At 41.3% G+C, this 22,046-nt stretch overlaps 7 protein-coding genes and 10 non-coding genes across 19 annotated transcripts; 2 read left to right on the forward strand and 15 right to left on the reverse strand.

Moving 5' to 3' along the window:
- Nucleotides 1–1,016: 1,016 nt before the first annotated feature.
- On the reverse strand, nucleotides 1,017–2,322 carry LOC130695868 (putative defense protein). The gene is given in 7 exon segments (XM_057518934.1): nucleotides 1,017–1,219; nucleotides 1,286–1,317; nucleotides 1,319–1,378; nucleotides 1,444–1,555; nucleotides 1,641–1,708; nucleotides 1,799–1,894; nucleotides 2,245–2,322. Coding segments are annotated over 7 exon segments (516 nt in total). The 3' UTR covers nucleotides 1,017–1,149.
- Trnat-cgu (transfer RNA threonine (anticodon CGU)) lies at nucleotides 2,111–2,196 on the reverse strand. The gene is given in 2 exon segments: nucleotides 2,111–2,146; nucleotides 2,161–2,196. It is a non-coding gene; the product is annotated as a tRNA-Thr (tRNA).
- Nucleotides 2,323–2,358: 36 nt separating the features above from the next.
- Nucleotides 2,359–2,443, reverse strand: Trnat-cgu (transfer RNA threonine (anticodon CGU)). Its single transcript is given in 2 exon segments — nucleotides 2,359–2,394; nucleotides 2,408–2,443. It is a non-coding gene; the product is annotated as a tRNA-Thr (tRNA).
- A 157-nt stretch (nucleotides 2,444–2,600) lies between these two features.
- On the reverse strand, nucleotides 2,601–2,685 carry Trnat-cgu (transfer RNA threonine (anticodon CGU)). The gene is given in 2 exon segments: nucleotides 2,601–2,636; nucleotides 2,650–2,685. It is a non-coding gene; the product is annotated as a tRNA-Thr (tRNA).
- Nucleotides 2,686–3,570: 885 nt separating this feature from the next.
- LOC130696703 (putative defense protein 3) lies at nucleotides 3,571–4,529 on the reverse strand. The gene is made up of 5 exons (XM_057519796.2): nucleotides 4,315–4,529; nucleotides 4,170–4,239; nucleotides 3,965–4,074; nucleotides 3,798–3,889; nucleotides 3,571–3,726 (listed from the first exon to the last, which is right to left on the reverse strand). The coding sequence occupies exons 1-5, from the start codon at nucleotides 4,495–4,497 to the stop codon at nucleotides 3,657–3,659; spliced, it is 525 nt and encodes a 174-aa protein (XP_057375779.1). The 5' UTR covers nucleotides 4,498–4,529; the 3' UTR covers nucleotides 3,571–3,656.
- A 954-nt stretch (nucleotides 4,530–5,483) lies between these two features.
- Trnat-cgu (transfer RNA threonine (anticodon CGU)) lies at nucleotides 5,484–5,569 on the reverse strand. Its single transcript is given in 2 exon segments — nucleotides 5,484–5,519; nucleotides 5,534–5,569. It is a non-coding gene; the product is annotated as a tRNA-Thr (tRNA).
- Nucleotides 5,570–5,707: 138 nt separating this feature from the next.
- On the reverse strand, nucleotides 5,708–5,793 carry Trnat-cgu (transfer RNA threonine (anticodon CGU)). Its single transcript is given in 2 exon segments — nucleotides 5,708–5,743; nucleotides 5,758–5,793. It is a non-coding gene; the product is annotated as a tRNA-Thr (tRNA).
- Nucleotides 5,794–6,478: 685 nt separating this feature from the next.
- Trnat-cgu (transfer RNA threonine (anticodon CGU)) lies at nucleotides 6,479–6,563 on the reverse strand. The gene is given in 2 exon segments: nucleotides 6,479–6,514; nucleotides 6,528–6,563. It is a non-coding gene; the product is annotated as a tRNA-Thr (tRNA).
- Nucleotides 6,564–7,158: 595 nt separating this feature from the next.
- LOC130696700 (putative defense protein) lies at nucleotides 7,159–8,685 on the reverse strand. Of its 3 annotated transcripts, none has more exons than XM_059495220.1 (6): nucleotides 8,411–8,685; nucleotides 8,244–8,346; nucleotides 8,056–8,168; nucleotides 7,881–7,972; nucleotides 7,686–7,813; nucleotides 7,159–7,345 (listed from the first exon to the last, which is right to left on the reverse strand). In XM_059495220.1, exons 1-6 carry the CDS (start codon nucleotides 8,591–8,593, stop codon nucleotides 7,248–7,250), a joined length of 717 nt encoding a protein of 238 aa, XP_059351203.1. In that variant the 5' UTR covers nucleotides 8,594–8,685; the 3' UTR covers nucleotides 7,159–7,247. The 3 variants fall into 3 exon arrangements, with proteins under 3 accessions (XP_059351203.1, XP_059351202.1, XP_057375777.1); XM_059495219.1 differs by having other exon boundaries at nucleotides 7,674–7,813; XM_057519794.2 differs by having other exon boundaries at nucleotides 7,662–7,813.
- A 755-nt stretch (nucleotides 8,686–9,440) lies between these two features.
- LOC130696723 (uncharacterized) lies at nucleotides 9,441–10,202 on the reverse strand. The gene is made up of 2 exons (XM_057519822.2): nucleotides 9,775–10,202; nucleotides 9,441–9,710 (listed from the first exon to the last, which is right to left on the reverse strand). Exons 1-2 carry the CDS (start codon nucleotides 10,161–10,163, stop codon nucleotides 9,491–9,493), a joined length of 609 nt encoding a protein of 202 aa, XP_057375805.1. The 5' UTR covers nucleotides 10,164–10,202; the 3' UTR covers nucleotides 9,441–9,490.
- Nucleotides 10,203–13,406: 3,204 nt separating this feature from the next.
- On the reverse strand, nucleotides 13,407–14,646 carry LOC130696736 (putative defense protein 3). The gene is made up of 5 exons (XM_057519836.2): nucleotides 14,387–14,646; nucleotides 14,089–14,316; nucleotides 13,910–14,001; nucleotides 13,740–13,833; nucleotides 13,407–13,676 (listed from the first exon to the last, which is right to left on the reverse strand). The coding sequence occupies exons 1-5, from the start codon at nucleotides 14,567–14,569 to the stop codon at nucleotides 13,515–13,517; spliced, it is 759 nt and encodes a 252-aa protein (XP_057375819.1). The 5' UTR covers nucleotides 14,570–14,646; the 3' UTR covers nucleotides 13,407–13,514.
- A 2,303-nt stretch (nucleotides 14,647–16,949) lies between these two features.
- On the forward strand, nucleotides 16,950–18,767 carry LOC130696721 (uncharacterized). Its single transcript, XM_057519816.2, has 4 exons — nucleotides 16,950–17,229; nucleotides 17,300–17,553; nucleotides 17,620–17,731; nucleotides 17,873–18,767. The coding sequence occupies exons 2-4, from the start codon at nucleotides 17,336–17,338 to the stop codon at nucleotides 18,095–18,097; spliced, it is 555 nt and encodes a 184-aa protein (XP_057375799.1). The 5' UTR covers nucleotides 16,950–17,229; nucleotides 17,300–17,335; the 3' UTR covers nucleotides 18,098–18,767.
- Nucleotides 18,768–19,030: 263 nt separating this feature from the next.
- Nucleotides 19,031–19,816, forward strand: LOC130696740 (uncharacterized). The gene is made up of 3 exons (XM_057519839.1): nucleotides 19,031–19,082; nucleotides 19,149–19,391; nucleotides 19,458–19,816. Exons 2-3 carry the CDS (start codon nucleotides 19,153–19,155, stop codon nucleotides 19,672–19,674), a joined length of 456 nt encoding a protein of 151 aa, XP_057375822.1. The 5' UTR covers nucleotides 19,031–19,082; nucleotides 19,149–19,152; the 3' UTR covers nucleotides 19,675–19,816.
- Nucleotides 19,817–20,431: 615 nt separating this feature from the next.
- On the reverse strand, nucleotides 20,432–20,518 carry Trnat-cgu (transfer RNA threonine (anticodon CGU)). The gene is given in 2 exon segments: nucleotides 20,432–20,467; nucleotides 20,483–20,518. It is a non-coding gene; the product is annotated as a tRNA-Thr (tRNA).
- Nucleotides 20,519–20,741: 223 nt separating this feature from the next.
- Trnat-cgu (transfer RNA threonine (anticodon CGU)) lies at nucleotides 20,742–20,826 on the reverse strand. Its single transcript is given in 2 exon segments — nucleotides 20,742–20,777; nucleotides 20,791–20,826. It is a non-coding gene; the product is annotated as a tRNA-Thr (tRNA).
- A 195-nt stretch (nucleotides 20,827–21,021) lies between these two features.
- On the reverse strand, nucleotides 21,022–21,106 carry Trnat-cgu (transfer RNA threonine (anticodon CGU)). The gene is given in 2 exon segments: nucleotides 21,022–21,057; nucleotides 21,071–21,106. It is a non-coding gene; the product is annotated as a tRNA-Thr (tRNA).
- Nucleotides 21,107–21,515: 409 nt separating this feature from the next.
- On the reverse strand, nucleotides 21,516–21,601 carry Trnat-cgu (transfer RNA threonine (anticodon CGU)). Its single transcript is given in 2 exon segments — nucleotides 21,516–21,551; nucleotides 21,566–21,601. It is a non-coding gene; the product is annotated as a tRNA-Thr (tRNA).
- Between the last annotated feature and the right edge of the window lie 445 nt (nucleotides 21,602–22,046).

Genomic DNA, 22,046 nt, shown 5'->3' on the forward strand with positions numbered 1-22,046 from the left:
CGTTTCCTTTCCCCAGACGCATCCTTATTACAGGTAAGCTTTCGCGTTGCGTAAAGTGCGAATAGAGGCTGGTGACAATACATGTCTCACTCGTTTTGGGGTTTGGTTCGCGTAAAGTTATTGTCGTCATATTCGAAATTTCGTCATTGAATGTAGGTGGTTGCGTCGATCGGCATAAACAGGTGAGCTATTCAATTTCGGATTGTATTTATTCAAATTCATGTTCTCGTTAATTCTGAACAACACCCCAGCGAAATAGTTTATGTTCGTTTGTAATCTTTATCGCGTGTTAGTAGAATCCAACCAGCCCATTCTGAGAATCTTTAAGAAGGACAGTAAATATATTGTTTAAAGTAATGTACTTTGTGTTAACCACTATTTATGGTATCATTCGTCGTGGCGACAGGTGTCGAAAGAAAACTAAAATCTTGGCCAATGTCACCTTTCCCTTCTTTTGCGAAACATTGGCGATGAGAGGGGGGAAGTAAGCAAAACAAAATTTATTGCACCTTTCCTCTTTCTGAGATTATCGGTGCATTTTGGTACATTATCGTCACCCCCCTAGGTGTCAATGTCTTTCAACTCCAACTCGCCAGTTGCAATAGTTACGGAACGGGCAATAGAATTTAATTCTAAAATCTTTTAAAATATGCAATTGTCCCCTTCGATCCCTGTATGGTGCGTATAGGATTCGAACAGCTGCACTTGGTTAACAGCGATTAGAAATCTTTAAATTGCCTGATGACGCGCGTCAATGGGCATAGCAAATCGCACTTTACTCCCACTACGTGCTCCGTACTTATTTAACCTAAACCGTGATTCCAATGATAACATATGCATCTGCGTCAGCTAACTACGTTCTTTGACAGAAGGTCCTGGTTTAACCTCATTCAGTGCGTACGTGATAAAAGAGAAGCCAAGGCAAAGTTCGATTTGCACAGGATACCTATCTTTCGCTGCGCGTGGCTTAAATGAATGAATCAATTAAGCGAATCGAATTATTTATTGATGTTAGCTTCTAATAAAATTTTAACCCTCACTTTCGAAAACGGAATTGTTCATTTTGAATTTGTTAACCAACAGTTTGAACTGTCTAATGCACCAAGAATGAAAAAATAATCGATTGATTAATCTTTGAATAATCCAAAATTAAGCGAGGGTGACCAAGGAGGATGGAGTGGCCTCCCAGAACACATCAACCTTTTCTACATAAGTAGTCCTGCGTAATGAAACAAGGCTTAAAATGAAATGGAAAACCGGTTGTTGGTCACATGAAAAATCTTACTTGAACAAGACACTTCCCACGAATCCGGCAGGGGGCCGTCCAGTCGACGGTGAAGGACGTCTTGTTGGCATTGTTGATGTGAGTGGCAGCGTTCTGTATATATTTACATGAAATTTATTATCTTTTAACATTTTATTGTATTATTTTTTCATTCTTACCATGAGATTGACTCCTGGGCAGTCGAGTGTTTGGCCATCTCTGATGGCCGAGAAGGTGCCAATGGGTCCAGCTGCTTGATTGGCGTTATCGAAGCCCATCAAGAGGTAACCTAATCACTCAAAAATATTGAATGCATAGTAAAATAGTAATTCAGTTATCAATGTTCAGTATAATGAAGGTAAATAATGGCTTATCTTTGAAGGCGCCAGACGCACCGGCCGGAGCCAGGGTCAGTGTTAGGGTAGAGCCTTGGGAAATAGCCGTCTATACCAACACAAAATTTCAAAAGAAAAAAGGATTGCAAATGAAATTAGACACAAAAGAAACACGGCAAGTAATGAATGAATTTTATACCGATGCAGGTGTGGTCACGAAGGGAGAAGCGCTGGTTTGCGCATCGAATCCGTGTTGGGGAACCATGTCTGCGCAAGCGAGTCTTGGTGCTCGGTCCTATCTAATAGTGCAAAAGTCATTGACGTACATTGTCTTTGAGCTTTTTGGCTCCCAAAAAAGGTAAATGAAGAAAGGTAAAAATAGAAACAGAAAACAAAAACAATCTGAAATACTGATAATCACGCAGAAGTTCAGCAACGCATTTCTTTTGTAGAAGATACAAAATTTATCTTCATTTATTTGTTCATATGCTGATTTATCTATATTGCCCCATGCCTTCTGAGAGGATTGAACTCTCGGCCTTTGGTTTACTAACAGTTCATTACGAGACCAACGCTCTACCACTGAGCTAAGAAGGCACACTAAAGCGTGTCATGCGTTATAGCTTCAATTGCTTGGAAGCTAACTGATGGTAACTTTTGAGTTTTTAAGCATGAGACGCAATGGTGATATGCGTTGCTTAAAACAAATTTATAACTTGTCATTGCTGAATTGTCAAGTCATGCGTGCATCAGCGCTATTGCCTCCTGAGAGGATTGAACTCTCGGCCTTTGGTTATCTTCACTTTATTACGAGACCAACGCTCTACCACTGAGCTAAGAAGGCACACTGCACCGTGCCATAAGCTTCACCTTAAATTGCTTGGACGTTACCTGATGGTAACTTTTGAGATCTCAATCCTGAGCCGCAACTGGGATGTTGCTAAAACAAATTTATGTATTGCCCCTGCTGAAATGTTAAGATGTGCGCCCCTCCGCGCAATTGCCTCCTGAGAGGATTGAACTCTCGGCCTTTGGGTGACTAGAAAGCTATACGAGACCAATGCTCTGCCACTGAGCTAAGAAGGCGGCAGGAATTAAACAGGATTAATAAACCAAGACCTTTTCCTTGCATCGCCTATCATGATTTTCTTTTAATAATCCTTTAGTAATTCTTTGGATAGCCGGAGGAATCCGGCCTGACAATCGTTTGTTTCTTCTGCTTGACCGGAACATAAATGTATTCGTTGATCTTAGAGTAAACGTGGACAAAGTTAGTCAACCAGACAAACTGATTCGTGCCCTACCTCCTGGCGTGGGGGCGTTTTAGGCCATCAAGACAAAATTCATTTGTTTTCCAAACTGCCAAGGTTAGGATCGACGTTCTTGTGTGGCTGGATATGGCGATTTAGTACGTTTTAACTGCTCCATGCAGTTGTGTTTTCCATGACCTACAATGAATTGCCTGGCCTTTCTAATCCATCGTGGAACAACGTTTTTGGCTTCGTCATTGCCACTGCTTACACATAGACTGATAACAACAAGTAAGTCATCATATTTATCCCTCCCTTGCTCATATCTTAGTCATACTCTTCAATGCTCTACTGCAAGATTTGATACGAGCTGCTTGTTCGGTTCAAAATGTGCAAAATGTTCAATAATTTTGTGGCTGGAAAAATTTGTAAGGGAAGGAGGAAGGAAAAGGAGGTTTGGTTTTAAGACTTTGTGTCTTGTTTAAAAAGAGATAACATCAACCACATCAGTAAACTTATAATTTTTTTCGTCACGAAATATGGGCTTTATCTTATTTTTAGTTTGGTTAAAAAAAAAAAAAAAGATAATGTATGATTTGGAAACGAAAACTTATCTTCCACTACTCGTGGCCTAAATTAATGATCTGATCAAACAGCGCCAGAACTTTACAACGTCGTAACGTAAAGATTATTAAATCAGCTTTGAAATCGAAATTGTACATTTTTGAATTGGTAAACTGGTTGATTTATTGCATCCCTAAGACATGCGCCAACAATCAAAATTAACCGATCAATTGTATCTCAAAATTAAGCGACGGTGACCAGGGAGGCTGGAGTGGCGACCCAGAAAGTGGCAACGTTTTGTACATAGCTAGTCCTGCGTATCGAAGTAATAACAAAATATTAGGTAAAATTATGAGAAACGTTGCCCAAAATAAAAGCACTTACTTGAAAAGAACAGTTCCGACGAATCCAGCGGGAGCAGTCCAATCAAGAGTGACGGACGTCTTGGTGGCATTGTTAACGTGAGTGGCAGCATTCTATCATTAAAGAACATTTGTTATTTTCTGATGGTTTAAAAAATGTAGAAGATAATCCTTATTCTTTTGGCTTACCATGGCATTGACTCCTGGACAGTCGAGCGTTTGGCCATCGCTGATGGCGGAGAAGGTGCCGATGGGTCCTGCGGCCTGGTTGGCGTTGTCGAAACCAATCACGAGGTAACCTAGTTGCCCCCCAAAAAATGTAGACGAATGCGTAGTGAAGATTTACTCATTTTTCCATCGTTTTTTTAAATGGAGGGTGGGAATATTTGCTTACCTTTGAACGTGTCAGGAGCGCTGATCGGAGCTAATGTAAGCGTTACGCTAGAGCCCTGGGCAATGGACGTCTATCCAACACAAAATTACAAAAAAGGGCATTGCAAATGAAATTAAAACACAAAAGTAATAAATGAATTTCGAACCGATGCAGGTGTTGTAACGAAGGGAGACGCGCTGGTTTGGGGGTCGACGCCGTGTTGGGGAACCATGTCTCCGCAAGCGAGTCTAGGTGCTCCATTGGGCGCTCCCTGGATGCTGTTTGCGTTGAGGGCCAGGTAAAGGGCCAGGGACAAACAGACGTACTTGAACATGTTTGAAGCGGACATGGTGAAGGTGAGACTTGAATCGACTGGATGCTCTAACTAGTGGCCATGCTCTCCTTTATAGAGAGCTCTACAAAGACGATAAACAAATACAGTCGATCCGTGCTACCTGGCCACTCAATGTTACGTATACGTTGTATATTTAATCGCTATACAGACACGATTATAGATAATGACCTCAAGAGCCAACGAGTCCTAGAGAGAACAGCGTTCACTGATAGGAGACGTTTGAAATCGAGTTGTTTCGTTCCATTGTTCTGTGCAAGAACGACAATGTGGAGTCGCACGCTGTATGTTAAATCCCATTTCGCTCCAGCCATATAGTTAGCGAAGTCAAGTTAGTAGGTAAAGATACATTCCTTGCTAATTTAAATTGCGCGAAACGTATTAGTTTTTAACGCGTTACGTAACAGGATGACGTCAAGATGAAAGATGAAAACGTAATGGCGTCACGCACTGTCATGTTGACGGTCCCGTGATGTTAGGATATAGATTCGTTGTAGCAAATATGGATATTAGCCAGATCTTATCTAAACAGCGCGGAAAGGTTGAGAGGTATACTGCCTTTATCTTTTGATTCCCACAAAAATTAAAGCAAACAAACAAAGCGAAAATAGAAGGTAAGAAAATAAACAGCTTTAGGCTATGAATAGAACATGTAATTCCGTTAAAACAGATCCACCGTGATATTTGCGAAGGATCGCGGCAATTTTTCGATGAAAAGAGGATTGAATTCTCGGGCTTTGGTTGTCTTCGATTTTGTACGAAACTAAAGCTCTACCACTGAGCTAAGAAGGCGACAGTATTTAAGTGGCAGTCACTGCCTAATCTAGCATTTCGATAGGAAAAGTACGTTCTTATTCATGTTTATCACTCAATTGCTTGTGTAATTATCGTCCACTTCCATGTCGTTGCAGAATTCAGGCATCATGCACGTAACGGACTGCAACCATTTTTATTTCTCTAAATTTAATCATATTCCAAAAACGTGCCTCCTGAGAGGATTGAACTCCCGACCTTTGGTTAGCTTTTTCCTTTGTACGAGACCAACGCTCTACGACTGAGCTAAGGAGGCACACGAACCTGTTCCAACCGTTTAAAACACTGCTAGATAGCTGCTTTGGAATGTTCCAATGAGGTACAACGCAACGGAGGATATTCTTATTCAAAAGAAAAATTGAGTCATGGCTGCATTACATTAGATGTATGTTATTGCCCCCTGAGAGGATTGAACTCTCGGCCTTTGGTTTGCTAGATTGAGAGTACGAGACCAACGCTCTACCACTGAGCTAAGAAGGCAACGATGTTTGAATTAATAGCTGTATTAATAAATGAAAACATTTCCTTTCACTGCTCATTATGACTTTCCACAAATGATCGCTTAAAAACTGTCAGGCCGTTGAAGCCATTCTTCCTGGTAATAGCGATCTCTTTTCGCATGACTAGATAAAAACGTATTTGTTTGATGCCCGGTAAAACGAGGACAAATTTGGCCGACCAGGTGTAAAGTGCCACGTGTGCCACGTTTAAGCGCGGGGGCGTTTCAGGCCAGCAGGACGTAGTTCATTTGTTTTTTCCAACTGTCATTTCCAGGAACAACGTCCTTCATGTAGCTAAAGTGTGTTTAGTGCTCGGTACGTTGTAGCCGCATCACGTACACGTCATTACTAAGCTGTTTCACTAAACATTTTCAAGTGCTCGTTTTTAAATCGTGCAAATAGGTTTTTCTAGCATTTAGTAAAGGGTGGAGAATTTGTTCAATCGGAAGCTTTGTTTACGAACGGTGTCAGTGTTTTACAGTGAAACGTCCCGTTTTCTCAGTCGTGGAACAGCTCTTCGGATTCACCATTGCCGCTACTAGCACACATACAGGGATAAGAAGTAAGTCATCATATTCACCTCCACTGACTTGTATGCATTTCTTAAAAGCCCAAAAATCCATCGCTGTCTTAGTTTAGACGTACGTAATATCCGTTTTACTGAATGCCTCCTGGGAGGATTGAACTCCCGGCCTTTGGTTAACTTAAGTTTCTTACGAGACCAACGCTCTACCGCTGAGCTAAGAAGGCATATTGATCTTAATGTGTACGCTCTACGTCTTAGAATAGAGAAGCAGATCGCCTTTAAAATGCGCCTTTCCAAAGTTTCTTCATGGACGTGGAGTCAGTTCTCCAACATTTATTCTCATTATGTCAAGCAAAGAGGTTAGAAATTTAATAATCGCAACGACGCAGCTGATAATTAGGCTAAGGTTTTTACGTTGGGCCCTACCCTAGGGCTTCCCATTCGATGTTTGTTCTATACAATCTTGATGTTATCTAGTCTACCTTCTCCTTGGTCTGCGTTTTATTTGCGGTCCCATTTGCTGCTTTTTGATAGACACGTCTTCAAAGAGCAGAGTTCGTATAATACTTAAAACAACAGCGTTATCATACAAAAGCAAACCGTATTTGTTTGAATTTGTATAGACCGAGATGACATCGGTCGCTCGTCAAATCAGACGTGAACCATATCGGCGCCGATGCACCTGTGATGCCCCTCGTTTTTCCATCTCACAAACTGCGAAGAAGATCTTGCGTTTATCGATCACATCAATTCTAATTTTTCATTGTAAAGTCTTATTCAAAAACTGGGAAATCGGACAGGCGTGGTCGATGAAAATGCTACAAATGGAGAGGAAGGTGTATTTTAAAAGAGGGGCTGCATTCCAGTGATTCAAACAGAAATGAGCCAGGGAAAAGCGAGGTAATATTCTACAATGTTGGCAAGAATGGCATGGCTGCCAAGACGAGGGCGAACGCGACCACCATCCAACTTCCGCTCATGCGTCCGGGTGCTGCCAGCGTCGTAGGTGCCTGTAAAAACCATTTGAATTGCAATTGAGTTTTCATTTAAAAGGGTAAAACCAGTTGAATTATATTGCGGCAATCTACTTACGGGGGTTGTCGTTGTTGTTGTGGTAGTCGTTGGGGTAGTCGTTGGGGTAGTCGTTGGGGTAGTCGTTGGGGTAGTCGTTGGGGTAGTCGTTGGGGTAGTCGTTGGGGTAGTCGTTGGGGTAGTCGTTGGGGTAGTCGTTGGGGTAGTCGTTGGGGTAGTCGTTGGGGTAGTCGTTGGGGTAGTCGTTGGGGTAGTCGTTGGGGTAGTCGTTGGGGTAGTCGTTGGGGTAGTCGTTGGGGTAGTCGTTGGGGTAGTCGTTGGGGTAGTCGTTGGGGTAGTCGTTGGGGTAGTCGCTGGGGTGGTCTCATCATCCTTGATAGTCACGTTGCTATGTGCCGGCACTGCAGCCCAAATAGTGGCTATGTTCGACGTAAAGGTAGCTCTGAAAAGCACATTAATGTGAAAATAAAGCTCTGTGTTTAATGGCGTTAGAAATCAAGGAGACATACTTGAAGATGACGGTACCGACAAACTCTTCGGGAGGGACCCATTGCGTGTGAATGGCTGGCTTGAAATTTGCGTTGACGTGCGTCAGGGCACTCTGTAACAATACGTCATACGTTTCATGTCAATTTTTCAAAATATGAAACTAAAATAGAGGCTGGTTGTGGTTAAGTTTCAAACCATTGGTATGTCCCAGCAATCAAGGTGCTGTCCTTGCTGTGGATTGAAGCCCGAGAAAGTGCCAAGAGGTCCATTACGCTCATCCTCAGCATTAAAGGCCATCAGAAGGTAACCTAACATCCCACGAATTCATCGTCAGTGAAATCCAACTCTTTTATAAAACGTTTCATTTCAAAACGCAAGTTTACCTGTGAAATAGCCGGTAACTTCGGGCAGCCTACTTTGAGGTTCGCCCTGGGCTACGTTGGCCGATAGGGTAACATTAACCTTGCTACCCTTCATTACCTCCGTCTATTGTTTATCAAATTCAGACGTAAACAAAAGTACATCTAAAGATAGAATAATTCTTAATTACCTGAGCGAAGGTGATGCCAAACGGACAAGTCGCCGGATCCTTTGATGCGAAAACAACGTGCACGGCCCCCATGTCTGAGCATGACGTGATGGGAGCACCGTGAGAATTCGCGTCCACTCCGGTTGCCCAAAACGTGGCCAGCATGGCTACGGCCATCAAAACGACTCCATTAACGCGTTCCATAGCTGTAAACGTCTAAAAGGCAACGAAATGATGGCTGGACGGCAAATAGAAAGACGGTACTCAAACTCAAAGTTGGTTCCCGACTGAATTTTATTTAGCCTCCAGAATCCAACATATAGTTCATTGTGTTGATTCATATTTGTCTGTGATATGACATCGTTTAAATTGATATAGGATTTTTATTTTTTTGGTTTAGCAATCTTGTTGACTGTAGGAGGTTTCGTTTGCCTGCCATGGACTGGCAAAGGGTGCGTTTGTCACTTATGAATTTATCACGTGAAAAAGGAGGGCAACGGCAAATGTTTGTCGTTCTACGCGGGACTGAAATATCTGAAATCAAACAAACAATGCGTGATGGTCGTTTTGTTTTATCTCAAGTTGAAGTCTGTTTATTTGTGCGCTAATCCATTTGATGTTGGCCAGACGTCTGAACGACGTTATCTCAATCCGTAAAAAATAATGTCCTAAGTTTAAATGTTGAGGTTAATACAAAAACACAAGTGGAACATGTCGACCGATGCCTAGTTCGCTAGTCCTCATTCGAAAATGCAGATTTCAATTAATGTAAAGGTAGCGAACGAACCAGATAGTGTCCATCAAAATGATGTTTTCTCTAACAGAATTCGGTAGTTGTAGGCGCTAGCACGCAAGATAGACCCATCACAAGATAACTCTCCTTTCGATTTTCCCCACGTTTGATTAGACAAGATCCTGTCACGTTTCTATTAAGTACTGAATCTCTTTACCTTTCGTCTCGCTTTCTCAATGTTTTGCAAAATGTATTACCCTCAACCAATAAGATACAAAATAATTTATGGTATGACAAAAATTGATTTTCAAACGTTGCCTTACTTTTCAATCATATTATTCAGGTGTCAACTGCGAATGTTGGCCGAATCAACCGCAAGTACGGAAAGTGGATAAGCTGCTGCAAATGGCAACCATGACGGAAATCGATGTGGAAGTCGTTGTAGCCGTAACGGTAGACGTAGCGAAAGCCATCACCAATCGACCACCGCGCACGTTTTCAGGTGCGTTAATACCTGGCTGAATTAGAATGGGGTAGGTTGGTAATTGGCGAACGGCCCGGGGAACTTGGTCAACTGATTGCTCCACCCTAAATCCAAATTGAATTTATCGTCAACATGCGTGTATCCTGATTTCGAATAGTTTAGACTTACGTTTTGGGTTTGGGCAAGAATGAAGTGCCTTCTTCGTTCTCGGCTTCGTTCTCGTCGTAGAAGAGTCCACGGCCAGATTTTTCGGATTCCGGGACAACGTCGCGACGTCGACGGCCAGCAACGCAGCCCACAAGGGCAGCGGTCGAGGTCGTGCACGTCGATACGGTCATGGCCGTCGAGGTGGTCGTGACAGTCGACAGAGTCAACGTCACGGTGGCGATAAATAAGCGTCCGTTTACATCCTCCTGATCGACGCGGTCAACCATCGACGGATGAGGAAATCCAGCGCGGAAGTACGAATGTTGTACGGAGTAGTCAAAAGGGTAGTAAGGCTCAGCTGCAACGAAGGCCGACAACAAGCAAGACATTAAAACGATTGCCAAACGCATTTTCTGTGTGATGATTTTGAACGCAATGGCAGTCGGTATTGAAAGTTGTAGTGCGCAAACTTCTAGTTGAACATCTACCTTTTTATATGCCGGCCATTCGGAGGAATATCATCGTGATTGACATCTCATTGTCAGCCTCTGGTTCTCCTTCTTTCTTCGATCCTTTCGTTCATTTGCGTTCAAAAATTTCAACCCGTCTGCCCTGATTGATTTCTGTCAGTCTTCTCGTTGCTTGACGTAATTAGTACGTACTCGACAGCTTCTCACCTAATCACATAGCGAATCCAATTGAGAAAGAAATGAGTCTGACACGATATCCCCCTGTATCAGACACGCAGCTTCCTTCAAACGCAAACGGGTTATTGTTTCTCGGTTCAATTCTAGTGAGAAATTCATTACCATTTTTTTTACAAAGGCATGTCAAGGGCGTGCATGTCAGTTGCGAAATGAAACAAATAGATAGGAACATGCAAATCCTTTGTCGGAGTCAAAAAATTTATACCTGTCATCCGCATCGCAATTGATTTATAGCCAGAAGGTATTTTTGGAATGAACTCTTATTCACGTTAGACAAGCCTTTCGGCAGCGTAAAAATCCAGTGGGCTCGTCTTTTTTATGAAAATAAAATTGGCCTGTCACGAAGTGAAATGAAAATGCTATAGATTTTTAAAATTTCATTTTTCTGTTCAAAAGTTAATGTGTCTTGAAGAGTTGCACGCAGAGCGCAAGTTCGTCTACCTTTTTACCGTGTCATGGAACTACTTGACTCCGGCGCTTTAAACGTTTAGCGTTCAAGTTATCGGTTTATTGTTTTTTGGAAGTTGATTCGGTCAAGTGAACGTGACCGCGTCGTTATTTCACAATGAAACACATTGACTGAGTATCCAGAAAAAATTAACATCCGTTTTTGCTGCGTGGCAAAAATCTTTAATGTGCGCGATTAATTTCATTTTATTGGGTTTACGTTATTTTTCTAATATTATACCGTTATCCGGCTAGACGTCCATGAACCCACCTTTTATCATTGCTGATAGACTCACTCCCAAACTAAACGTCAAGGTAATCTCGAAAAGTGCTGAGCTATCACGACAACGGTCACCAACATGCCAACTAAATCGGACGATCACGCTCGTATAATATCAATTTATTGATATGAGATGCAAGAAGAGTCATCCGAGATGACGAAGGAAGATTTGATGGAGTCCGTCTTTCGATAGGATAACGCCCCAGATAACGATTGTAGAGCCCACGGGGGTAGTATGTGAAATGGAGAATGACACGTGACCTGCAGCTGCAATCACGTCAAAGCGAATCACCCAAAGCACTATACAGATTCAATTACAGGTAATGCTGCGCACGAAATGACGTGTACCTTTTCGTTGGATAGAATTCATTTGGCACTCAAACAGCTTTTTTTCTTTCATTGACTAATCATTAAAAGATTTTCAACATCGGGAATGTGAAGGTAACGAAGGTTTGCATGTCGTCACCTTTTTATTATTCGAGGATGGCGAATGCATCGCGTCTACGTGTTAATGTCACCTAATCATGTGACCCTTTGGCTGATGTCCAGACATTTTTCTTTCGACAATCTTTCCGGATTGAGTGTCACTGACCGACCGGGTTTTTTTTTTAATTTCATTTCGAAATCGCATCGTCTTTGAACCTTTTGATTTTCTACCACGCTGAAGGGTATTCCCGAACACCAACGTGATTGGGCAAGGCCATCTTGGCGATTTAGACTCTCAATTTAGAAGATACATTTCCGTGAAGCCATTAAGAACAAACAATTTGATTTCAGATTCAAATCATCTAACCCGTATGATGAGTAGATGTTTTCGGGCCTTTTCACGAAGGCGAATCGCATTGTAGCTTATCAAATTTTATGGAAATGACGTATCGACGTTTTACGAGTAGCCCGTTTGTCTTCCTCCTGGAAAAAAAAAACAACACGAAGAACGTGGATAATTAGTCGTTGGGAAGACGTCACATGTCACTACTATGTCATATCAAACCAGTTTACTTGTTACACGATACATTTCTATAGGGTCTAATGCTTTAGTTTACAGTTAGGCGTCCTTGCCGTCCTTTGACAAATTCGAACAAAGTCTTACACAATGTTGTACATTACGTTGCCCCAATCGAAAACAGGATCTTGTCAGTAAAACCCAGTGAACTCTAAATAAGGACAAGTTGCATTCATTAAAAAATTGCTTGTACGCAATCAAAAACAAATCAGATGGCATAGCAAACGGCCAGTGTTGAGCTTGTTCCTCGCATTTTTGCCCGGATGTGGTACATCACCCATCAGCGTAAAAACGTGCAATATCATATGCCCACGTAGCAAACATTGTGACAATTGATTTGTTTTTACTAGCTAATAAAAAGAAAACCGTTTCCTACTTTACCAAAAATGTTGGCTGAAAAGAACCGTGACCGTTGGCAACAACCGCGAAGTTATTATAAATTCCCCTTACACTCATTATTGTTATTATTATTATGGGGTTTTTTTTCTTCTGCTTCTTTTCACGGCTTCGGTATATTGCAATTTTCCTGCATTAAGAGAATGTAGGTTTCGCCAATACGGCCGCGATGTGACGCAACGATATGTTTTAGCGCTAACAGCTCGAGGGCCGGAGAAATCCCACCGCATCTAAAGATGGCCCAAATAAATATTCCAGCTCGTTCCTTTTTTTAATATTCAAAATAGTTGACCGTTATTCTTTTTTTTTTTCTAAACGTATCACGAGTTAATTTTAGCGCTAGACCTCTAATCAGTTTATTTCTTTCAAACAAAAAAGAATGCCTGTGTTTAATCCGCACGGAGGCTAAAAATGAATTGACTGCAGATAGTGGTGCACGAGATTGCCAGTCCCGTTAAAAAGACCTGCCATTTCATTTCAAAAAATGGAGTTTTTATTCGATTTGATTTTTTTTTTAAGTGGAACTCATTTCGCACTTGCCACTTCACCTGGCAGCGGTGAATGGTTCAAAGGCCCACGGCGCTCATTTGCATCACTAGAGCAAAAGTTCATTCAGTGCAAACTAAGTTCATCCGCTTCGTGCTTATTCTTTACTCGATATATAAAAAAAAATAGATAAAAAGGTATATCGTCATCATTGACAGGAGCTTATTCAGACAGGCCGTATGATACGAAGCGAATTAATTCGTTATCGATCGTAAACACGCGACTAACAGATCCAGCTGAAACAAAAAGTCTGTCATTTTACTGGAACACAAAATTTGGACGTTCGAATTGTATTTGGTTTCTTTTTCTTCCGTCTCTCATGTTGATAAACATGTGCACGTTACGCGTTTTGAAAAGAGTTTAGTCAAATAGTTGGTAAATTCTAGAACCGGTTGCGAGCTAAGAGGCTGATAATGGTAACACCAAACAATACGTTCCATTCTATTGCAGACGATCTAGCTCCTGTCGTCGTCGGTGGCACGGTAGTGGTAGTTGTCGGTGTTGTTGTAGTCGTCGGTGTTGTTGTAGTCGACGGTGTTGTCTCCTGAAAAACAAATTGATTTGATTCGTTAACAACAAAACACGTAATTGCCATTTAAAAACTTACCGTCGTTGAGGTTGGCCCTGGGTCGGGCACAACTTGGATAAATTCAGAATTTTCTTTGACCCACATAATCTCCTTCTCATGCACAAACGTCACCCTATTTATTAACGAATAGTCACAATATCCGTGAAGATCACACGACATTCAATTCACAGAGTAAACGGAACACTTACACGATAATGATGGGTCCAAGGAAATCGGCCGGTGGTGTCCAGACTAACTCGACCGTCTTCTTAAATCCGTTATTGGTGTGGGTTGCGGCAACCTATACAGTTCGTTCAAATCAGAACAACAACGAGTTAAACCCCCAGTGTTAGTAAAAATGCATTATTCTCAAAATCGAGTAGATTACGTTCTGCTTCACTGTGTTGGGTTCTCGAAACGGACTAGGGCAGTTCATTGTCTTTATCTCAGTAGAAGCCTTAGTGTCGAATGTGCCTAATGGCTGAACATCGGGGCTGCTAGGATCAAACGCCATGGCCATGAAACCTTTGAATCCGCGAGCTTCAGGATCGCTAACGTTCACGTTATTTTTAATGCCCAGACGGATGTTTAGCGTTTCACTGGGATACATTTTCGTCTAAAAACCAAAATTTTCACAAATATTTAAATCTAATTCATTATCGAACGACATTAAATTAAAAACCCACCTTGTCTACGATGATTTCAAACGGACATGGAATGGTTTGCCAGTCGACACCGTGTTGCGGAGTCATTGTCGTGCAGGCCGTTTCCGGCGCACCGGACGGATTCGCATCCGCGGACAACAAACAGCATCCGATAACGAGAAGGACAGAGCCTCCAACAAATGAAAATGGTAAATGAAATTTCATCTTTTCTATTTGGTGGGGTTTGTCTCCACGTCGAGTGTTCAATTGACGATGCAAACGAGTACAAATATCAGGCAAACGAGAATGATAACTGAGACTGGATCGAATCACTTTCGACTCTCTTTTGTTTTTTTAGTCTATATCGAGAGCGTAACAAATCATTTGTTTTTATCTGAAAAAAGAAAAATGTTTTATTGACAACGTTTGGCCCAGGGCTTTGTTTGTCTCCTGATAGGAGCGTATTTACATTTACATTTCTATCAGACTTGTCTTTGCAAACGTTTTAAAACATCCACACAAGTTTTTCGTGTTCGAATTGGTCGCAACCTGTGCCGACATTCCTAAAAATGAGACTAAAGGCTAGGCTCGAATTTTTATTGTTTAAAAGTCCCTACTTTTACAACCCCTTTCGAAAGAAAAAGCTTCACCCCCATCTCAACCTTTTCCCCTCATTTGCATTGTTACCTGTGGGTACCGTAACATCTTACCCTACCTCGTAGATTTGACCTTCGAAAACTAACGGGAAATAACAAAAATGGTACAATAGGTTCGTTATCTTTCTGTTTTTGAAAAACAAAAATCAGCCTATGGGTTAGTGACCTAAAGTCGTAAAAAGTTAATTTACGTAAAAACAAAAATATCCATTGCAATCAAATTAAAGTCGTGGTGTTTTCCCTTCTTTTCTCATTTTGTAGGACACATATTTAAAAGGTAATTAAATTTTTCTTTAAAACTCTCTCATGTTTATGGAAATATGTTGCATTACGCAGGCCGGTTCCGCGTTCCGGGCGTCTATCGTTTAAAAAAAGAAGGAATATTTACCCATCGTTATGGCCATCATAATGTCCATTAATGAAAGCTTAACCACTGCGCAACGTGCCATTGCGGTTTACGTTTCACGGTTGATCTACATTTTTGTTTTTGGTGTCCACTATTGAAACGAGGCATTTGAATAGTCGCTAGCTACTTCCAGGAAGTAATGCGACACACACGTACAGCGCGGACCGGAAATAGCATATATTAAATGGATTCGACTGGTCGTTACTGAGTTTGCCTCTCGATAGTTGTTCAACTGCAGTAAAAAAAAAAATTCAGTTAGCCAAAACAGGTCACTTGTTCATCATAAATTATGCCCTTGCGAAAAATCCATCAGCGATGTAAAAAAAAAAAAGAAACAATTGAAATTATAGCTTACGATTGAGTGGAATAATTGGTGCACCCAGCATGCTGATAATTCGTTGTCGCAATACAGTTCCATCTGGTGCTTGACTTTACCTATACAGGTAGGCATCATAACGGCCACTAATTTCATTGATTATGATTCTAGCTTCACTGAAAAAAAAATGAGGCAAAAGTAATAGGATCGTATTTGCAGGTACTAAAATTACGAGATAGATGTACGAAAGACAATCGCATGATATCGTATAAACTAATCATTGAGGTCATCGGGCTCACTAGATGCTTTTCGAACAGAAACAACTTCCTCCATTTCATTTTTCTCTCACTTTTTTTTTTTATTAGCTTTACCCAATTTTAAAAGAATCTGATTTTCTTGTTAAAAAAAAGGAAAAAGAAGAGATTTTCGTCTACCTGTTGGATGACCGTGAACTGACCTGAAAACCTAACCGGAAATTCCTACATCTTCACCAATACCTCAGCAGCCACAGCTCATATGCATACACGTACTCGATCCGAACTCGGCGCTCCTTGTTCCAATAACAGAAGGGACCACATCATCTAGCCATTGTGTCACAACATTGTTGCTTTGATTAAGGTAATCAGCAATAAAACGTTGAACACGTCGGAAAGGAAATCAACCGATTGATGTGCGTTGACTTCCTGCGCACAACGACCGGATTTCGAATACGCGTGAATAAAGTGAATAATAAAGCAAAATGAATTAACTCATATTTGTACAAGACGTACCAGCGACAGTTTCCCCAGGTGAACGGTATGTGGCACGAGCAAGTGCCTCTAGGCGCTACATAACGGTTGTTTTTTTCTTTCTTTCCCTTCGTTTTCTTAACTTCTTCTTTCTTTCAACACTGAAAAAACAACATGTCGACTGACCCTTCCGAGACGTTTGCGCTTATAGGCAACATGAATTGAAAAAAAAATAATAATAAGAAAAAAAGGCTGAGGAAAAAGCAGGTAATCAAGATCCGCGGTCCGCTCGATGGTTCGGCCCGCAAGTCGGCCGCCGCATCCGTGGGTTTTGCCCATCTGTGGTTGTCTAGTGGCAGCACATTTTTTTTTTCGAAAATAAAAAAAAGAAAGAACTCTTTCTTTCAGACTGTTCAGCTCTCTTCCCCCCGAGTTCGGTTCGCTTTTTGTTGTGTTTGAAAAAAGGGATTCCCTCCTCTCTCTTATATTGCACGAGGTTCAGCGTACACGGGCAGCTCAGTGTTGCAGATCAGAGCCGACGGTGCGGTTCGTCCGTCTCTTCGGTCCTCTGCCTGTCTACTATTTTTTTTTTTTGTGTGTGTGTTCACGTGCGTGAGCTATCACAAGATACACTCCTCGTGTTTGAATAGCGATTGTGAATTGTGAGCTTCCGGATCTCTCGTCAAAACTTGAATTTTTAGAACCACCTGTCGCTGAATGCAACTAGGAAAAAAGAACAACCACCACCGCACGTTGAAGAAGCCAAACAAACTAGTCAGGTACAGCTACCTGTTTCTCAATTACAATATTCCTTATTTTTATTTTCAATTTTCTGTGTTTTGCGTTTAGTTTTGTTAGATCAAGGTGCTGGAAAAAATTCCTGAGATGAATCCCGGCTTCTTCATCACCTTGCTGTTTGTGCTGAGTGGATCGTTGCTGATTGACTGCAGGCACGTCACGTTGGCAAGGTCTTCAACCAGTCTCGTTAACGATAATAAACAGCAAACTGGCCAGCAGGCGGCCAAAGATCGTTACGATAATGAGGCACAAGAAGGTTTCGACAGCTCGGAGCTCTTTGACGGCCTAACGTTGGCCTCTTACGGGTATGTTGATTGAAATAAAAGGCAAATCGATTTCATGTTATTTTCAACCTTGACGTGTTTGAACAGGGATCGAAATTACGAACCGGTCCCGAAATTGGAAAATCGCCAATTTCCACGGGTGTTCAACGATTTTGGACCGTACATGGGAAAGTTCATCTACAGGTTGATCGTTCGGCGGGTAAGATCCTTTGATTTATTTGCATAAGGGAACGCGTTTCATTTTGATTAGAACACTTGCGGGAGGGCGACGCAACTCTTTGTCCAGCTGGGGGAAAAAAAGAGATGTTCCACGCCAAATAATTGCTTTAAACTCACGCAGGCACTAATTAAGCCGATGGTGAAAGGAATGAAAAAACTCGTTCCAGGCAGCATGTACCACTACTACAATAACATTATGCTGAGCAATCGAATTTTTCAAATGATGGAACCACTTTCACCCGCCATCTCGTCCTACACGTACAGCAAATTTGAGCAGGGCGTGTTCTGGAGCTTAAGACGTGCTGGAACGTTTGTCATGGACAATTTTATCGAATTCGAAAGATAATCAAAACAATAGTAATGACTACAAACATTGAGGGCCGGTTTGTTCTTTTGTTTTTTTTCTTTTTTTGTTGTCAAAAATGTGGAATTCATGTCCAGGTTTGCGTGTGGGTTTTCATTGTTCAAATTCTTGTCATTTTATCACGACGTCTTTGCCTAGATGATAGAGCCGTTTTCCACAAAGAACACGGCCGCATAGGCTCAAAATCGACTATAGATTTGACGAATATTTTTCTTAAAAAAAAACTGAGAAGCCATATGTAGTCCTCACATGTTGATAGTCGAAATCAAATTATCCTTTTTTTTTACGTAACGGGTTTGTCTAATCGACGACATCTAACTATGACTACGTGCTCAATCCTGGTGCCCCCAAGCTTCAATTTGAATTGTGCGCGTACATTGTCGACAGTGATGGAACTAAACTATTTTTGAACTATGATGAATTTTTTTGAAAAAGAAATTGTGTTAGTTTAGCCCGAGATAATTTTAAGTGATTTATTTATTTTTATTTTTTTAACGTAGTGAGATTTCTGTATTGGTGCAATAATGACGAGCTTTTTGATGTTGGATAAGTTTTGTTCCATTATTTTTTGTAATACGGATGACGGAATCTGGATGGTTCAATTCCTACTAGTTAAACAGAATTTGCATTTCAAACTGGCGCCCCATTTTAGATTGACTGTATTTTTGTTCGTTAATACACATTATTCAATCGTCAAAGAGTTTCATTTCATCATTCCTTCAGGGTTAAACGATTCGAATCGATTGGCACGACAAAATACTTTGCCTGGGGGTTACGTCTTACGTAAAATTTCTAAACTCAGACAAAAAAAAAGGGGGAGTTTTTCACACCCATCCTTAACTCATTAGCAAGAGAGGCTGGGTGATCAATTAGGTTATTTAAGGACCCATTCTACCACGTCTCAAGTCAGTGTGCTCTTAACTTCAAGTCCCAGTTCGCACTCTCTGCAAAATTCACTCTTCAAACGGTAACGATTTACTTTAATTGATTTGATCTTGTTAAAACTGAAAGCGAATTATTTTTGTCTAATTAGAAAGATGTCGTCAACTAAAGTGATGGTAGTATTGGCGCTTGTTATTGCCGTTGTCGTGGCAGCAGACGTTGAAAAGAAGACGACCAATGCATCCACCATCCAACATGTGGGTTCATTACTGACCGCTAAAGCTCGTCTCACTTCCGTTAACGTCACGGCTAATGTAACTGAATCGAAGAAGAATTCTACCGAGAAGATCGTGATGAAGAGGAGTATTGGCTTTGACAAAAGCGAAGGCATGAGGTGAGATGCTACTGTAACCATTTCTTGCATATGGTGGTTGATGAATAACCTGAATTTGGAATGTAGCGCTTTGACATCGACCTGGTGGAGAATCCCGACCGCCATCTGGCAATTCATCAACCAGGTGTTCCTCGATCCTCTCGTATCTGCATTGCGCCGATTGCTGTCTATTTTCGGGCTGGACGCTGAGCAGGTGATGGACATCCCGATGTCATCGATGATGCAGTCAGTCACACCGATGAATTTGGTCAATCAGTTTATGCCTCAAGTAAATGCACCGTGATGTCGTCCATCTCTTTTTAGCTTTAAATGTTAGATTGGTGATATTTTTTTATTCAGTGCAATCGCTTTAATTATTCAGTATGCTCGTGTGCATGTGTGTGTGTGTGTGTGAAAGAAATATACGACGCAGTTTTAAAAAGAAATGGACTTCAACGCATTCCAGTGATTACACCATCAATCGACAACTGTGTCCGACTTCCAGGCGTTTTTATAGACCTCTTCTCTTTTTTTGTCCAGCCTTGAGGAATGCCGCCAGACGTTTGTGGTCTCATTTCCAATAATTTGCCAAAGTAATGGGCTACAGTAAATCGTGTCCTACCTCCTGGCGAGGGGGCGTTTTATCCCAGCAGGACGAAGTTCATTTGTTTTTCCAAATGTCACATCTAAGATAGTTGTTTGAGGTTTTACAGTTAGAGCTCTGTACGTCTAGGGTGCCGCACGTGCTTAGACTTCTTAATATATAAACATGTTCTAGTGTTCGTTCCTGAATCGTGCGATGAGACAGCATAGTCTGAAGTTTTGATAGAACGTTCCGTGTTAAAATCGGATGGGCGTGAAAAGTTTTACAGCGTATCCTTTCCAGTGCGTCCTGGAACAACTTGTTGGATTCATCCTTATTAATAACACATAAGCAGATTGTCACAAGTGAGTCGTCATGTTTACCTCTTCATGCTCGAACCTGTTTATAAAATGCCCATTGATTTCCAAATTCGTTTTTGGTTTTTTTTATTGAGGTATCTAAAGCTTGTTTTGATGTATGCCTCCTGAGAGGATTGAACTCTCGGCCTTTGGTTGACTTGTTTCATCTATACGAGACCAACGCTCTACCACTGAGCTAAGAAGGCTACATCGTTGATTGAATTCAATTTTGATTGATTCGTGGGAGTTAGAAGTAGTTTTCTTTTATGGACAATCAATTGATTAGCGTTACTCGTTCTGTATCCTAAGAGACAATGTCACACTCTTAAAATGTTCGACCTCGTTGAGTAATTTGCGTGGATTGATAATCGTAACAGACTTGCATTTAAATGGATCTATTTAAACAAAACAAAACTAAATATCAGACTCTGCCTCCTGAGAGGATTGAACTCTCGGCCTTTGGTTATCTTTGTTTTGCTACGAGACCAACGCTCTACCACTGAGCTAAGAAGGCGTTGAATAAGATAGTCGTTCGAGAAAAGTTGTATTTTTCCTTGCGACGCTAGAAACCGACCCTTTCTAGAATCTGTTTCGTAGCCGGAGCAATCCTCCCTGACCCTTGCTTTCATTTTGCGCTACCTTATGTTAGATTATCTTGATGTTCGTAGGTGAAAATGAAAAGTAGGAGTTGCAGTGTAATGTTTTGAATTGCCTCCTGGGAGGATTGAACTACCGTCCTTTGGTTGTTTTGTAATTCGTACGAGATCAACGCTCTACCACTGAGCTAAAGGGGCACAATATTTTAATCAAAAGCTTTAGATCAAACAACACAGGACTGCCCGTTTCTTTCGTGTGTTCCAGCCTTGTACACAACCGAATTGATTCTTTAAAAGGAATGAGTTTGTTGGCTTCTAACTTGTAAAAATACGGGATTCTTTCGCTATTGCCTCCTGAGAGGGTTGAACTCTCGACCTTTGGTTAGCTATATTATGTTAACGTACGAGACCAACGCTCTACTGAGCTAAGAAGGCGCCGTTGTAGTAGAACTCTTTGTTTGTTATATTCAGTAGCAGTTAACAACAAGTGTCGTTTATTACAACTGAATTTATTAGTACCGCTTCACGCTGTCTCGTTGTTGTGTTGTCTCTGGAGTCGGTAATAGAATATCGGATACAAAATTAATCTGATGTCCTGATTCTACCGTGCCTCCTGAGAGGATTGAACTCTCGGCCTCTGGTTGACTTGATTAGAAGTACGAGACCAACGCTCTACCACTGAGCTAAGAAGGCGACATGTTAGAAGCTGCATTTTTTTCCCCATTTCGAAATATTCTTCTACGGGATTTTTCGTAATAATAGTAGCTGTCACAGTTAACCGGCACTGCTTCGTCCTGTGGTTGCGTGATTACCGATACAATCCCGAATTCACTCATGAAATCAAATCAACATTTTGCTCTTCACAAATTAAAGAAAGTAATCTAGATATTTTTTTTAGTTAATGGTGGGTGTCCACATGGTAGCAATGGTGAGTCACGATAAACAACATTGTTGGAGCACATAACTGATAAGAAGAAAAAAAAAACGTTCCTGATTCACCAGTCATTTATTAGTCATTCCATTCAACTGAAAAGAATAATTATCTCATTTTTCAACGGTGTGCCGTATAAAAAGGTCGGCCGCACGCAAAACTACAGACGCATAGAAAATTAGAAGCGCCCGCGGGACTACCAATTTC

The sequence above is a fragment of the Daphnia carinata genome, chromosome 5 (assembly GCF_022539665.2).
Source record: "Daphnia carinata strain CSIRO-1 chromosome 5, CSIRO_AGI_Dcar_HiC_V3, whole genome shotgun sequence".
In the NCBI taxonomy this organism is placed as follows: domain Eukaryota; kingdom Metazoa; phylum Arthropoda; class Branchiopoda; order Diplostraca; family Daphniidae; genus Daphnia; species Daphnia carinata.

Excerpts from the sequence above, each read along its gene's own strand:
- LOC130696703 (XM_057519796.2), bottom strand. The coding sequence starts at position 4,497 with ATGTCCGCTTCAAACATGTTCAAGTACGTCTGTTTGTCCCTGGCCCTT. Across the intron at positions 4,240-4,314 it reads TCGTTACAACACCTGCATCG|ACGTCCATTGCCCAGGGCTC; the intron begins GTTCGAAATTCA and ends TGTGTTGGATAG. Across the intron at positions 3,727-3,797 it reads GTCGGAACTGTTCTTTTCAA|GACTAGCTATGTACAAAACG; the intron begins GTAAGTGCTTTT and ends TTCGATACGCAG.
- LOC130696700 (XM_057519794.2), bottom strand. The coding sequence starts at position 8,593 with ATGGAACGCGTTAATGGAGTCGTTTTGATGGCCGTAGCCATGCTGGCC. Across the intron at positions 7,814-7,880 it reads GTCGGTACCGTCATCTTCAA|AGCTACCTTTACGTCGAACA; the intron begins GTATGTCTCCTT and ends TGTGCTTTTCAG. Across the intron at positions 7,346-7,661 it reads CCCAACGACTACCCCAACGA|CTACGACGCTGGCAGCACCC; the intron begins CTACCCCAACGA and ends TTTTACAGGCAC.
- LOC130696723 (XM_057519822.2), bottom strand. The coding sequence starts at position 10,163 with ATGCGTTTGGCAATCGTTTTAATGTCTTGCTTGTTGTCGGCCTTCGTT. Across the intron at positions 9,711-9,774 it reads TTCTTGCCCAAACCCAAAAC|GGTGGAGCAATCAGTTGACC; the intron begins GTAAGTCTAAAC and ends ATTTGGATTTAG.
- LOC130696736 (XM_057519836.2), bottom strand. The coding sequence starts at position 14,569 with ATGAAATTTCATTTACCATTTTCATTTGTTGGAGGCTCTGTCCTTCTC. Across the intron at positions 14,317-14,386 it reads TTGAAATCATCGTAGACAAG|ACGAAAATGTATCCCAGTGA; the intron begins GTGGGTTTTTAA and ends TTTGGTTTTTAG. Across the intron at positions 14,002-14,088 it reads CCAACACAGTGAAGCAGAAC|GTTGCCGCAACCCACACCAA; the intron begins GTAATCTACTCG and ends CGAACTGTATAG.
- LOC130696721 (XM_057519816.2), top strand. The coding sequence starts at position 17,336 with ATGAATCCCGGCTTCTTCATCACCTTGCTGTTTGTGCTGAGTGGATCG. Across the intron at positions 17,554-17,619 it reads CTAACGTTGGCCTCTTACGG|GGATCGAAATTACGAACCGG; the intron begins GTATGTTGATTG and ends GTGTTTGAACAG. Across the intron at positions 17,732-17,872 it reads ACAGGTTGATCGTTCGGCGG|GCACTAATTAAGCCGATGGT; the intron begins GTAAGATCCTTT and ends AAACTCACGCAG.
- LOC130696740 (XM_057519839.1), top strand. The coding sequence starts at position 19,153 with ATGTCGTCAACTAAAGTGATGGTAGTATTGGCGCTTGTTATTGCCGTT. Across the intron at positions 19,392-19,457 it reads GACAAAAGCGAAGGCATGAG|CGCTTTGACATCGACCTGGT; the intron begins GTGAGATGCTAC and ends TTTGGAATGTAG.